At 34.7% G+C, this 15651-nt stretch overlaps 2 protein-coding genes across 2 annotated transcripts in view; one reads left to right on the top strand and one right to left on the bottom strand.

The window, feature by feature from the left end:
• Positions 383–9501, bottom strand: LOC109359012 (transducin beta-like protein 2). Its single transcript, XM_019603505.1, has 11 exons — positions 9246–9501; positions 8084–8189; positions 6222–6282; positions 5824–6116; positions 5180–5319; positions 3248–3322; positions 2069–2159; positions 1548–1751; positions 1411–1455; positions 726–846; positions 383–683 (listed from the first exon to the last, which is right to left on the bottom strand). Exons 1-10 carry the CDS (start codon positions 9447–9449, stop codon positions 767–769), a joined length of 1299 nt encoding a protein of 432 aa, XP_019459050.1. The 5' UTR covers positions 9450–9501; the 3' UTR covers positions 383–683; positions 726–766.
• LOC109360417 (brefeldin A-inhibited guanine nucleotide-exchange protein 2-like) overlaps positions 11754–15651 on the top strand; it is a 14079-nt gene continuing 10181 nt past the window's right edge. The window contains exon 1 of the mRNA XM_019605310.1: positions 11754–13117. Within this exon, the coding sequence (XP_019460855.1) occupies positions 11934–13117 (1184 nt within the window). The 5' untranslated portion in view covers positions 11754–11933. The remainder of the gene's footprint in view (positions 13118–15651) is intronic.

Genomic DNA, 15651 nt, shown 5'->3' on the forward strand with positions numbered 1-15651 from the left:
ATTAGATGGTATGACCAGTATTGTTCAATTAAAAACCGGCCGATATGACCAATTTTGACAAATATGATTACATGACTAGTATAATTATTGTACTGTACCATAATTAAAATCGGTTTACTGGTTAAACCAGCCGGCACGAACCGGTTTGTACAACACCCTGACCAACATAAGTCACAACTTTATAATGTTGGGAATATGAGAAAGCAACTCAGATTGCCCACTTGCAAGAATATTGTAGCTCACTAACCATACAATTAAAATGTGAAAATACCAAGATTTTAACTTAGAAAACCCATCAAAATTTAGCATAAAAAACCATGGATACTCAAAATCATTGATTTGAGTATCCATGTTTATTTTTAAGAAAATAAGAACATTTTTAAAGATATGTTCCTTCCAAAATACTAATACACTATTCATGCATTGCCTCATTAACATTTCTCTTGTTAGCAACCAAAACCAACATGAATCATTTGTATCCAAGTCTCTATGTAGTATAGAAATTATCAGTTACAAAAATTCTGTAAGATCAAAGTCTAAGCAGAAACAGAACCACTTCTATTGATTTCAGCTCATCCTAGTTTCTCATTAGACTTTCCATGATACCAACCAGTTTCAATCAAGTTTCAAAATGATTGAACCAAAGATGAAGAAGAGACCAAAGCTGAGAACTTATGAAGCATATCTCTTTAAAATAAAGTAGTTGTCAGAAGGTGCTCACTGTTCAGGTATGGTGTTGATGATGCACTAGAAGAATAGTTAAAGACTAAGGGAGTGATGGAGAAGCCCACAATTTGACTTTCTTGTCAGCACTGGCTGTGGCTAAAACCAAGACTTGATCATTTCCTGCAAAAAGGCACCATGGTTAGGAAGACAAGAAGTTAGATAAAAAAGACGATTCAGTGCACGAGACTCTCACCTAGTGAGATATGGGGATATATGTACATAGTCTTACTATCGCAAGAAACATTCTTACGCTGAATTAACGATGTACAAATTTGTGGTTAATCAACATGTATTGGATGGTTAATGGGTTGCTTGAGATAGAGATATTCCTAGTTAATAGTTAACTTTTTTAACATCCAAAATTCATCATTAACCATGAATTTATACACCATTGACAAGGTACAAAAAAGTAGTGTTAGATGACAGCTTCTGAAAATACATTCTAGGCATCACAGAGGAAATACAAACGCATATTCACAACAGCCTAACATATCTTTGCATTCCTCACATTTTTAATGTTAAATCAAATACATTGGAGTTATGTATATAGTTTTGTATCATCTTCTAACACTTAGGCACACAAGAATTGAATGAAACAGACTGGGCAGAAAATCCATGTCAATAATCGAAATATGTTAGCAAACTAAAAATTACGTAAAGAACTCTGCAAGTTTAGCAGCTCACCCATTGGAATTGCTTTAGGTGCCCATGAAATGCATGCAATGTCATCTGCAAGCGATGAAATGAATCAATAACTCGAAGATCATGGATAGAAATTTATGTCAAGTATGGAAAATATCAGTGTTGATGCATGCACATACCATCATGAGCCTTTTCAGCTGTATCCAACACCTTTCCAGTCTCAACACATAACCACTGTAACGTGGAACCATGGGTTGCAGCTAAAATTTTTCCATCAGGAGAAACACTAAGGCGGTCATAGTGCAATGCAGTACCAGCAGAATCATGAAGAGGAATTGGGAAGACCTTCAATGTCTTCGGATCCTCATCGAGATGATAGCGAACTTCAATATACAAGAGAAAATATAGGTGAGAGGAGTTGAATTAATTAAGTCCTTCAGACAGCCAATATGAACATTTACTTATGAACCCTACTCCTACACTCCCAGGAGGAAAGGACCCCCTTTAATTGATCAAGTAAAAAGAAAACATGCCCATTTTCAGCCACAGGGTCTCATCAAAATACTACTTCAAATTCTTTGTAATATCTTCACCAAATACCTTCGGTCTTGAACCTTTAAACTATCTGTAACCCCAGGTTACAGACTACGGATGAAATTACTAACAAGTTAAAAATAATCATCTTTTAGATTTGGCTTACCATTGATATTCCATATTCTTAATGAACCATCCTTGGATGCCGTGATTATTTGCTCGGAGTTTGGGGTAAAGCATAACCAAGTCACTGCACTCTGACACAAAAAGAAGTAATAATATCATTAAACACGTCAAATCATTGTCAAAATAGTGATGTTTCCAGGAGGAAAGGAAGAATTTTGGTAAACTGAAATTTTAGTTCATTTTCAATCACATTAAACAAATTAAACCACACTAAAGGATGCTATTTCTTCTTTCTGGCCCTAGGAACAATAACATTTAGTTACACTTCTTATTAACACTTAATTTAGTACTTGACACAAGATAAAAGCAATCCAAATTTATGTATAAAATTTATGCAATTTTACTAACAAGTCACTTGTCTCTGCTTCCTCACGACTGGTTTGCTTCAAATATTGTGAGATGTTTTAGTTTCGTATTGTGGGACATTGTATTGTCATTTTGAACATTTGAAGTTCCTAGTTTTGTTATGTTTTGTCATATTTTTTTGTCTAGCCACATGTAGCCTCCACAAGAGACAACCCTATTCAAACCAAGAATATCCACCGCATAGTAGTGCTAGCTCTCTTAGAGGAGACTTTCTCCCTACACAAGACTCAAATTTGGGTCATACTTAAGGGGAAACAAACATGTATCATTTGAACCAACCACTTGTTGATTGTCATAAAAAACTTAATTTCATATATATATATTAAGATACTCATACCCTAGTTTTTTAGATAACGCAATATCTGATACATGTATCCATACCTATACCGGGTACTGTACTCATACTAGTGCAACATAGCTCTTCTTTTTGGAGCTTCTTTTGGTCTACTCACAAGACCAAACCACGTTACGTGCGATTCTACCATCTTTTCAATTTCACGTATAGCTGCCAACACTACTTTCTCTAAAAAAAGGCAGGCCAATGCATAAGGCTCCCATCTAGTGGGGTCTAGGAAGGGTAAATGTATGCAGCCTTACCCTTGCAAGTGAAGATGTTGCTTTCAAGATTTGAACCCTAGAACTTCAGGTCAGAAGGCAAGCACCTTTACTGTTACGCCGAGGCTCACCCTCTACCACTACTTTTTCTCTAATGCAACAAAATCCATATACCTCAAAATGGGAGCTTAATTTAATTTGTAATCACCGAAAAATAATAATAATAATAGCATTAAACCTTATGCCCTTTCAGCTGCATAACATTTGAAACTTCCTTGGCAGATCCATCCTTTGCATACACAATCTCCCAGATCTGCCACATGTAAAAAAGCAACAGTTAAGAATCTATATTAAGCATTATAATAAAAAGCAATTGAATTGTGATACAATTTTTCAGTCAGAAAACATAATAAAAGGTTATGCGTTAACTATGCTAATGATGTATGTTGTATTAAGAGGCTACCTGGGGACATTGAACAGTATTTTTTTTTACATAAAGAAATTTCATAAGATGAGAGGTCATCTAATAAAGTGTTACAGTGATATTAATTTCTATACCTGATGAGCATGAACTAAAAGTTTAACTTTTAATCTCACCTTGAAAAGGCTTTCAGTAATAATGTACCATCAATTTCAGTTACACAAACCACACAAATCAAGTTGAGTAGCAAATTTGAAGCATATTTAACTGAATTGGCTTTCACAACTTGTCCAGTCCGCGGTACCAATTGATATATGCTAGCTATTATATTGGTTGTGGAATACAAAATTTAATGAAAGATCTCAAACAAAATTTGAGGGATGCCCAATATGTTGACCATTGTATACTTAAAAAGATTTCCTTGGCAAACAAATGATGGGAGCTTGTAATACTGAGAAACAAACTATGGATCTAGCTCCTTAGAACAGGGAAAATTCCTCTTCATTACACTGAAAAATGGATAGAGATAGAAACTATGGAGTCTAGCCCCAAAGCCATCACTGACTAGATTCTGGATTATCTCATCCTTTCCATCTCTTTTGTCTAATATCCCCCCTTCTTTCCGACATGATAAGGTTGCTGCGAAGAAATTTTCTTTTATGCCCCTTGTCCTCTAAATCACCACTACCCATTATTATACTGAACTCTAGTAAACCATGGGGTGCCTAACATACTACAACCTTTTGCGTAACTTTAACAGAATATTTTCTACACCTATTCTAAACAATGAATTGATGCACGACCTAAGATATTTTCTGCCACAAGGATTAACAACGGCAGTCTTCAGTCACCCACCAACAGACTCACTATAATTCAGCCACTGATTCCCCCTTCTCTCTTCTTTCTAGGAAACATTCTTCACATTCCCAGCCTTTGTACTTCTTTTTCTACCAAAATCACTCAAAATGGTCTACTTGAGTCCCTCAAGTCAAGTTTCCCCTCAAATTCATTTTGCTCACTGGCTACAACATTGAAAATTGCTCGGGCCCATAATAGTAGATTAATCATTCACAAAACTAAATTTAAAAGGTAATATGCATATAAGTGTAGAGAGTGAGAAACATAAATATAAAATTAGATTGAGAGAGGAAAGAAAGAGACCAACAGACTAGGAAGGTGGCTTGGATATACAAAACTGCAAAAAGAATAAGGAGAATGGCAAGCTACTGTGAGAATGTGAGATTACCGAGAATGTCTATAGCAACAGTTTACCATAAACTTTACATACAATAGAAATTAAGATTAACTCGGAGTCTCCCTTTGGTGCTCAGTACATGGGTTTTTAGGGGTATTTCTTTGGTAGATATGCCAAGCTACTGAGACACTTTGTTGCATGACCCTATTTCTTAGCTTTTAGGTGTTTCTTTTTTGTTTTATGTCATGAATAATATTCTCTCGGCTCGGCTAATAAGGGGGGGGAACTCAGGCAGTAACATCTTAAGGGCAGGAAGAAATTTTCCGAGGCAAGCACCAAATTGATTAAAACCTACAGGGAACAGCCTCAATAATAATAAAACGAGGATAAGAATAAATCTGGAATTCAGCACTAGTTATTAAGAAACGGAAGAAGATGCTTAAAGGCTACATACTATTGCATAGAACTAGTTATTCATGTATTGTGTCTGTGTTATACATAAAATATACTAGGAACTCTTAATACATTAAATAAAATTGTACATTAAAACTCACCTTCACATCTGCAGTAAAGGCTGCGGCTGCAATAAAACGCCCATTGGGTGATATAGCAGCCATGTTATTTTTCAATTGATTTGTATCCACATGCCCCACACTCTTCCCAGTTTTTCCATGCCAAAGAATTATGTCAGTCCCTGGATTGAAAAACAAATTTCAGGAGAAGTTGTAGAATGCCACTATCAAGCATTACATATTGGCATAAAGTTAGTACAATAATTTCATTAGCTATATGAATTAGAAGGAAGTATAAAGCATAATGCATTTGATTAAGCAGCAGAAATCTCAAACCAGAACCAAAACTTAATAAATAATTGTTACTTGGTCAGAAGAAATTCTCTCATGAGGTAATGTGACATAGTATTGGCAGCTGAAACCTTTACAGCATTTTAATGATCGGATATATAGGTTGAGAGAAGCAAAGGAAACATGAACAAAAATGTAAACTATTCAAATCACTTTGTCATTCATCTTCACACATGCAAGCACTTCTTTTCCCAATAACCAGTTCCAATTAAAAATGAAATTGAATTCATGATTGATTATTACTAATATACTATTAGGTGAGAAGGCCCCGAATATAAAGATTATCATAACATTTTCATTATATTTTCCAATGTGTGATGATGTCATAAAAATACCTTCAGAACTTGAGGCAATAATTGTACTTCCATCAGCACTGCCATAACTTGCTTTGGCTCCAAACATAGTTATTATTGTTTTTCTATCATGAACTTTGTGATTTTCCCACTTAATTTCTGGGAGAGGAAGCTTTGTTTGTGGCTTATTTTCAGAACTTTTAGGTTTCTCTTCTCCATACATGTATAACGAAGAACCAGAGAGAGTATGAGATGCCACAACAATGGAGGATGCATCATCAGAAAATGCAACTGCTGTTGGGTGACCTCCAGCAGGCAAATTAATTCTAAAAAACCTGCAGAAGAGTAAATAGAATAAAATTTATGCACATTGAACATGATTGACAATGACATTGAGTTAATATGTATATTTATCAAAAGGCTCGTGAACATTCACATACTTGAAACTTTTACTTGAAGCATCCTCCAACTTAAATACTCTGACTATTCCATCAGCACAAGCTGTTACAAAAGACAAATATATTGTCAGAAAATTGAGATTATGAAGATATATACATTATGCATATCATGAAATGTAATTACAAGATGATATGTAAATAAGGAGGCCAAATATTTTGTGGTAATATGTGATTTTTAAGTTTCTTGGTGTCATTGGCAAGAGTGTTTTATCCACGACTTCAACAGTATATTTTTGTGTCTTAAAAATGTTTGGCGAACTAAAATTGTGTAATTTGTGTTGAAAGCTTCTTTGATTAGAAGGGGGGGTCTTGAACTTCTCGGTTCATGATGTTTTTAAGATCTCTTATAATTAACTCTGTTGTGTTTCAGGGCTATAGTAGTTTTTTGATTTGTTTTACTTTCTATATATTGACAGACAGGTACTTTATTCTTCTGCTAGTTACTGTTTGCCTCATACCTCTAATGAAGTTTCTTATTTTATAAAAAAATGACAACAGTAAATAAAAAAATCAATCATAAGGTCAGGATGGGCTATTCATAGTTGTACAAAATGGATAATATTAGAATTGTTGAACAAAGAGAGATGTTTATCAACCAATTCATAGCCACTATACTTGAATATAGTGATAAGGCTAAGTCTATTCCTAAAAGAGCGTGTACACAAGGCATAAGAGAAATGTAGTTAAGTGGTAGTTATTTGACCACTTTACACTTTTAGCAGTTAGTTAGTTATAATAGCTATAAAAGGGAAGTGGTAGTTACTGAAAAGGAGAGGAAAAACAGTTAGTGTAACTGGTTGTAGAACCAGAGAAAGGATTAAGGGATCCATTGTAACCTTGCAATCTATTCTTGTAATTTCACCTTCTACCTAAAAAATCTCTTAGAACCCTACCACAAATGGAATTGATTGTGGGTTAGGGGTTTTCTTTACATTTTCTCTTCTATTTCTTCTTACATTGATACCAGTGTTTATCATCAACCAATTCATAGCCACTATACTTGAATATATGAGCAAGGGTCATATACGAGCATTTCCGTGAAAGTTGATGAAATCATCTTTAAAAGGCTATAAACTAAAGATTAGTGTTATCAAAACCAGATCGTAAAACTGGGAATCGGACTCCTGTCAGGTCATGGTTCAGCCCATTAACTGTTTTTGTGATCAGACCGGACTTGACCACCTACAACGAGATCTGACCAGTGTCAACCGGATTTCACAACCGGATCTGACTGTTCGCTTTTAAAATATAAAAAATAAGAAGCAAGAGAAGAATCGATCAATTTTCCATTCTCCATAAACAAGAAAGAGCTCCCAGATCTACATATGTGTCTGTGTTTCCATGCTAATACCATCGAAACTGCAGAATTTCACTCTCCATGCTGAAGTGCTGAACTGATCTGCTTGTTAATTAGAATTCAGAAGCAACAAAGCATTGAGTTTTGAGAGGATAAATGGGAAAAGAAAGAAAAAATGGGGATGCATCATGCATGAGAGAGACAGTGAAGATGAATGGTGATTATGGTAAGAATGAAATGAAAGTGGAGTGATAGGGTGAAGGTGGATAGAGAAGTGTGATAGAATAAGGAAAGAGAAGGTTCAGCAAAGTTGAAAAAGGCAAAGGGTATTGAATACTGACATTATGTGCTTGTAATAATGGATAAGGTAAGAGCAAAAATATTTTGTATTTATATATAGTATAATAAAACATTATATTCATACTATCCGGTTAAACTAGTTGAACCCAAACCGGAATCTTTTTTCGTTTGCTGTCCGGTCCGACTATGACAACATTGCTAAAAACCCAACTACACAAATCTGCTGTGAACAAATAGTTTTGAATACCTGTTGCCAAATTTCGTCCATCAGGGGAGAAGCATATTCCTGTGACTGCATCACTGTGGCCTTTCAAAGTATTCAAATCTAATGGATGATGTCGCTTGTTTTGATCCTAAGGTTCCAAAAACACAAGATAAACCAACCAAAAATCAAAGCATAAATGAAATCACAGAAAATATGCTAGTTCTCCAAATAGCTTATGTTTTCATATATCAGCTTAAAGACTCAATGATCTATTCATACTTTAGAAACAAAACAGCAAAATGGAAGCTGGAGACACATAACAACAACTTGAGAGCATAAAGTTTCACCAATACTCATTTTAATGACAAAATTGAGAGAATTCTTATTTATCACTTCAGAAATTAATTTGAAAATTTCACAAAACCATACTTAGCACCATTTATAGAATTACTTAACAAACAGCAGTGCAAACTTGAGACTTCAACTAGTACGCCTTTTCCACTTAAATCCAATGACCCACTAATGTAATCCTAACCTCAAAACTTCTTTTTTTGGTTTCCCACAGGTACTGGAGGCAATCTTGTCTGAGCCGGGAACATCCACAGGTACGTGGGGCTAACTCTCCCAACGGGCATTTTTTCCATCCACAAGACTCGAACCCGGGTTCTTGCTTAAGGGGAATCAAGCATGTATCACTTGAACCAACATCCGTTGATCCTAACCTCAAAACTTCTGAATCACTAAATTACTCAATTTTCTCAAAAACTGCAACAAATATTTAACAATAAAATACAAAAGCATCTTTCCACAGAAACCCTTAAAGGAAATGTAAGGTTCTTCCATTCATTCTAATAGTCCAACACTTCTGAACCACTAAGTTACTCAATTTTATCAAGCACAAATGCAAAACAACAACAAATAAAGCAATAAATGTTTCAAATTTCAAATAATAAAAACGGTAACCAATACCACTTTCCACTCCAGAGAAATCTTAAAAGGAAAATGAAGCTTATTTTCTTTAAAATCCAATAACATACTAATAACAATTCCAAATCCCCTACACTACTCAACTAGTGAAGCTGGCAATTTTCTCAACAAAAAAAAACGGAAAGGCCTGAGAGCCATGAAATATGACTCTGAAGTCTTTCCCGACAAAACTCAACTCGGAAACAGATCCTATCGGATACAATTAATAAAAAAAGACCTTATCAGATGAATGGGGTTTGGAATAAGGTTTCTTGGAAAGGGGATAAGAGGAGAGATTCTTCTTCTTGTTGGGATCGGAAAAAGGAATCGGATCCGGAATTGAAACGGGTCGGGTTTCGGGTTGTCGGTTATTGAAGAAGAGGAATGCGATGATGGCACCAAGGAGAAGCGAAAGCGCAACGATGGGTAGAACTGGATCCATTGTTTCTAGAAGCTTTAGCAGGGTTTGGGAAAACACTACTGCTGGATAGTCTAATGGTTCAACTATTAAAATCGTCGATGACAATAAAAACCGAACTTGTGGCTAAATGTCCGAACAAAATCCGCAATTAGGAGGAATCCGATGTGATTGGCAAAGACCCTAACCTGAAATCGTCCGAACTAAATCCATTGTTTCTAGAAGCTTTAGCAAGGTTTGGGAAAACACTAGTCCGAGATAGTCAAATATTCATGTGAGGCAAATCAACTTTACAATAAGTTAGTTCAGTTATTACGACTAAAATGTTAAGGTTTCGATTCTGAAATCAATATTTGTTGGATAAAACACTCGGAAGGGTAAGAGAATACATTTTGTAAGTTATTTCAACTAAAGATGGTGACAACATATTTGCATATTTTAGAAAATATAAGTTTTATTTTTGGAAATTATGAAAGTAAAGAAAATATTATTTCCAACATTTTTAATAATGTGACAGTCATATTTTTTATATTTTTTAATAATTTTTGTTACTCCATTTATTCCATATTTTTTTTATGTTATTTCAAATTTTTTAATATTTTAGAAATTTAATATACATTTATACTTTAATTTCAATTATAACCTTATTTATTAATAGTCTTTTTTTTTGTATCTTTTTCTTGGTTTCTTTTTAACCTAGCTTTCAATGTTCATTAGATTTGATTATTTTAATTAAATGATATCAAATTTTTATATCATTAAATAATTTAATATATGCATAAACTTAAACATTAAAAATATGAAATAAAAGATATATATTACTATCTTCATCCACTATCGAAGAGAATCTAGATTCCTGTTATGTATGTTATCTATATCAAGATTCTCAAAAAAATAAAACAAATAGAATGTGGGAGAAAAATATATATTAATTTCAAATTAGTTGTACTTGTGACCATATGAGACATGGACAATTTTGAAAATTCCTAATTGTATTCTAGAACAATTAATATTTATTTTTTTTAATTTTGACACCATTATAGATGAAATGTCATAATAATTATACAACTATGGATATTTTATTGTGTTTACAATAATTCATTTAACTTTTGAATTTTTATTGTTATAGTTTAATTCAATAATTATTTTAAACTAATATTCATTTCATATATTGTATCACTTAGATGTCATGTCTTGCACTCTTTTAACAATTGAGGTATCTTATATCTTGTTATGATTTTCCTCATTAATTACATATTAACTTTAATGAGTTTAATCCTTACATATTTCATCAACCATTCTCATAAAGTTTCTCATTTAATTATTTTATGGAGTTTAACTCCTTTACGGTAATGGAGAGACCATTACTAGACTGTGTGGTTGAAATTTTTTTAAACTTTATTTATTTATTTTTTATTAAAAAATAATATGAAATCATGACTGTTAGAAAATTTTTTGACACGTGTCATAATCTTATCCAGCACTCGACTCTTTAGTACGAGAGAGGAAGTTCATCCTTTTATAGTTGTGTGGATGCTACATGGGACAGGCTCTAACAACCTTGGATGATGATGACGATGATGACAATGTCGATTATGCCAACTCGGAAGAGAAAGAGAGATGAAAGGGCGTGAGGGGAAGTGGTAGGAGGAAGACAAACCAAGACAAAAAGAAATTATTAGATAGTATATGATCAATGATTCAAATAAAATCTTCTACAATAATATATTAATAAATTAAAGTTAAATGAATTTATTGCAAACCAATTAAGAAGATATGATTATAACTATAATTCCTATATCATCTAATAGTTTTTCCTAAGCTTATGGTTGTGAAAAAACTTCCTACTCATATTGTAAAGGATAATAATGAATAAAAAATATATGGTAAGTTGGAAAAGACAATTTTTTTTATATTATTATTATATCTTCTATCATTCATTTTTAATTATTATTATTTTTTTAAACATAATCTAAATAAAGGACGAATAATATATTTACTGTGTATAAATCTTTACACTATCAGTACATAAATATTATAATCATTAGAAAATCTATCAGTTAAAGTAAAAATTTAAAAACTTATATATAATAAATACATTGTTAATTATTCATTTATATTTATTTTATTTAAAAGTGATTAATTATTAAATAAAAAATGATTAATAATATTGTAACAACAATGTACCAACAAAAGAGGTTTCTCAATCAATTCATAATGTTTAAAAGTTAAAACCCTTGACTAATGAAAATCCCATAATTACCCCAACCCAACACAACATCCCTCACCAATTAACAAAGGGTCTTTTTAGTCAATTCAAGTATAAACTCATGCAACAAATTCAATAATATTTTCTTCTATTCAGATCGCAATAACTCACTCACTCTCTCTTCCCCTATTTCACTGAGTCAACTCGCTCCACTCACTCCTTCCACAACCGTTCTCATATTCCCCGATCCGATTCCAAACCCTGACCGAGTTATCTCGACTCGTTCCGTAAACTCGGGAATGGCTTCTTCGGAAGCCGATTCCCGTCTGAGTCAACTCATCGTCCCCGCCCTCGAAAAAATCATCAAAAACGCGTCGTGGCGAAAACACGCCAAACTCACTCACGAATGCAAATCTGTAATCGAAACCCTTACTTCCAGGAAACAGCAATTACACGAGGCCGCCGAAGATGCGAGCGAGCCCGAGACGTTTGTCCCGGGCCCGCTCCATGATGGCGGCCCCGTGGAATATTCATTTGCTGAGTCTGAGTCGATACTCAGTCCTCTTATTAATGCAGCCGGCTCCGGTTTCCTGAGGATCGCGGAGCCGGCTGTTGATGCTGTACAGAAGCTGATCGCCCATGGCTATCTCCGAGGTCAGGTGGAGGTGGTTGGAGATGGCCATGAGGCGAAGCTTCTGGCGAATTTGATTGAATCTGTTTGTAAGTGTTATGAGTTAGGGGATGATGGTTTGGAATTGTTGGTGTTGAAGACTTTGTTATCTGCGGTAACTTCGATTTCTTTGAGGATTCATGGAGATTGTTTGCTTTTGATTGTTAGGACTTGTTATGATATATATGTATGTAGTAAGAATTTGGTGAATCAGACGACTGCGAAGGCGTCGTTGATTCAAATGTTGGTGATTGTGTTTAGGAGAATGGAGGCGGATTCGTCCACGGTTCCGATTCAGCCTATTGTCGTGGCTGAATTGGTGGATCCTGTGGAAAAATCTGATGCAGATAACTCGAACATGTTTGCACAGGGTTTTATGACGAAGATCATGCAGGATATTGATGGGGTTTTGAACCCCGGGACACCTAGTAGTAAGGGTGGTCATGATGGTGCATTTGAGACCACTCTAGCGCAGACTACGAATCCATCGGATTTGTTGGATTCTACTGATAAGGACATGTTGGATGCTAAGTATTGGGAGATCAGTATGTACAAGACGGCGCTGGAGGGAAGGAAAGAGGAGCTGGTGGATGGGGAGGTGGTGGAGAGGGATGATGATTTGGAGATTCAGATCGGGAATAAGCTGAGGAGAGATGCATTTTTGGTGTTTAGAGCGCTTAGTAAGTTGTCTATGAAGACGCTCCCTAAGGATGTGTCTACCGATCCACAGTTGATGAAGGGGAAGATTGTGGCTTTGGAGTTGCTGAAGATTTTGCTGGAGAATGCTGGAGCTGTCTTCAGAACTAATGAAAGGTAGAATGTGATATTGCGTTATGATAAATGCTATCAACACACTTTTTTCAACATGCTCTTCATTATTGATGGATTTTATGTGGAAATCACATGTGTAAGCTGTTTTTGGTGGGTCTTATATCGAACACCTAATATTACAGATCATGTTAAAGAGTGTGTTATTAGTATTTTTCACATGTTATTTATTTTTATCGTTAAATATGAGCTTTTTTGTTAGTTAGGATGAAGTTGTCTCTTGGTTTAATTGTGGTGATAGACTGCTGAAAAGGTTTAGTTCTTTAAACATAGTACAGGAAGGTGGTAAAAATGACTAGTTTCTAGAAGTTTTATCAAATTTAATAACCCAATGTCACTTTGTCATATCCATTTTATCATCTACATTGATAATAACAAGTTGTCGACAACAAAACCATTCTCTATTAGGTGGAGTTGGCTGCTAAAATCAGATGATGCTATAAGGTTCTATGACTCTATCATTTGGATTTCTACCTTGTAGATAAAATTGTGTAGGACTTGGGGGGGTGGGGGGTGGGGTGATGGAAGATGTAAATATTAGATTGTTATGTTGGAGACTTTACAGTTGGGGGTTGCTAGACGTTCACAAGTTCTTATGATATTCCGAACTGTAAAAGTAAAACCCCGCTTGATATTGGCCGCTTATGAAATCCTTTCAGCAACATATTTTATTTTATGGTTTCTAGACTACAAGTCTACAACAATTTACATTGCTAGTTACTCAACATTTTTCTACGTTGATTGATATGGTCCTTAGTGAGGGACAAGTAGTCGATAGCGAAGTAGAAGAGTGGATCAATACCATAGCACTCCCACCTGTTGCATCATGGAGCGGTTGGCTGGAGCGAAAATTGTGGTCGCTTTCATGGCCCAGTTGTGGCAGAAATAATGGTCATCTCAACTTCTGACATCATGTGTAGATTCTAGATTAGGGTTTCTAAATGTTATATTTCCCTAACTTCTTTTCACACCATTTCACTCTTGCTTTAGCTCTTTATTTAAAGTTTTGTTTTGTCCTCTTTAGCTTAGTAAATCTCTTTTTTTACCGTCGATTTATGTTAAGAAATATCTTGTTTGCCCTCACTTAAACTAAGTAAATGCCAATTTTACCTTTACTTATCATCTACTTAGACCTTCTTCTTCGTCCTTGGCCTTCACATCTTCCTCCTTGCACAAAACCATAGAAACCAGATTCACTCGTTTGGCCGGAGAACCATGAATCAGTTTGCAAGTATCGATTTGCAGTGCTTTTGTGAACCAATATGCCCCGACTTGCATATTGATATCCAGTCCCAAGCAAACCACCATTGAAGACGTCCTTTTTCTCATCCCTGAGCTTCAAACTGTCATATGTACAATGATATAACTCCACCAACCGCAAATTAAATATAGAATTAAATCAAAGAAAATTAAAATTAAATAATTTAAATTTTTTATTAATTAATAGTCAGTCATAAAAATATAAGTATAAAGAACATACTAAACATATTAACTAAATATACGTCAAACGTACCGATACTATGACATGGTAACGTATTACGTACTACGTACCCATATCAAAGAGAACCGCATATTAGATTACTATGCAGTATGCACAAAACTCACAACACAAGACTTACTTTCTTCCTTGCACAAACCCTCAACATAGAGTCCCACCTTTTGCTTTAGTTTTACTCCAGTAGCACCACCCCCGTTCAAGAAGTTCTATTTCAATAGCCCGTAGCACAAAGACCCACTTTTCTTCTTTTCTTGATTTCAGTTTCTGATTCAACCTTCTCTAACCAAACCCTTCTTTGTATTATATTTTATAGTGTTAATGGTTATCATATGTATGAAAAGCTATGATATAAAGTAATTTGGTGCTTGTATGTGGTTTGAGTGCAAGGGTGCTTTCAGAATTAACAAAATATACCACCTTCCTTCTTCCTGCTTGTTCATTCCTTTGTATTTGTACTGTTCGATTTTTGAAACAAGCAATTTACATTGGAAATGCTTTTAGGTAGGGACAATTGTTGCTTCAACAATGTAAAAATTTAAGGTTTTTTCCTCATGTTTAGTTGCAGCTAGGAATATATGCATATCAGGTAATCAAATTTATCTTTCTCTTGTAGGCATTTGGTGATTAATTAACAAATTAAATAGGAAGATTCTTTTCTATTGAGGATTGGCATACTCTAAAATATGTATTAAATAAAATTAAAAAGACAGCCTAGTGCATGAAGCTCTCACCTAATGGGGTCTGGGAGGGTTGATGTACACAACCTTATCCTCACAAGTGACAGCGATCTTTCCAGGATTTTAACCCATAACCTCCAGGTCACAAAGCAAACAACTTTACTGATGTATCGAGACTCACCCTCATTGAAAAAGAAAATTAGAAGAGAACATTTCAAATATGTAGGCAATGAACTCTGGGGCATCCTTATAAACCATGTTTTAGAACATTTCAATTATTCACCTCTACCGGTTTTTGGCCTTGAAGTTTCGATAACACTATTTTGCCCCCTAGTGATGAAGTG

The sequence above is a fragment of the Lupinus angustifolius genome, chromosome LG11 (assembly GCF_001865875.1).
Source record: "Lupinus angustifolius cultivar Tanjil chromosome LG11, LupAngTanjil_v1.0, whole genome shotgun sequence".
In the NCBI taxonomy this organism is placed as follows: Eukaryota; Viridiplantae; Streptophyta; class Magnoliopsida; order Fabales; family Fabaceae; genus Lupinus; species Lupinus angustifolius.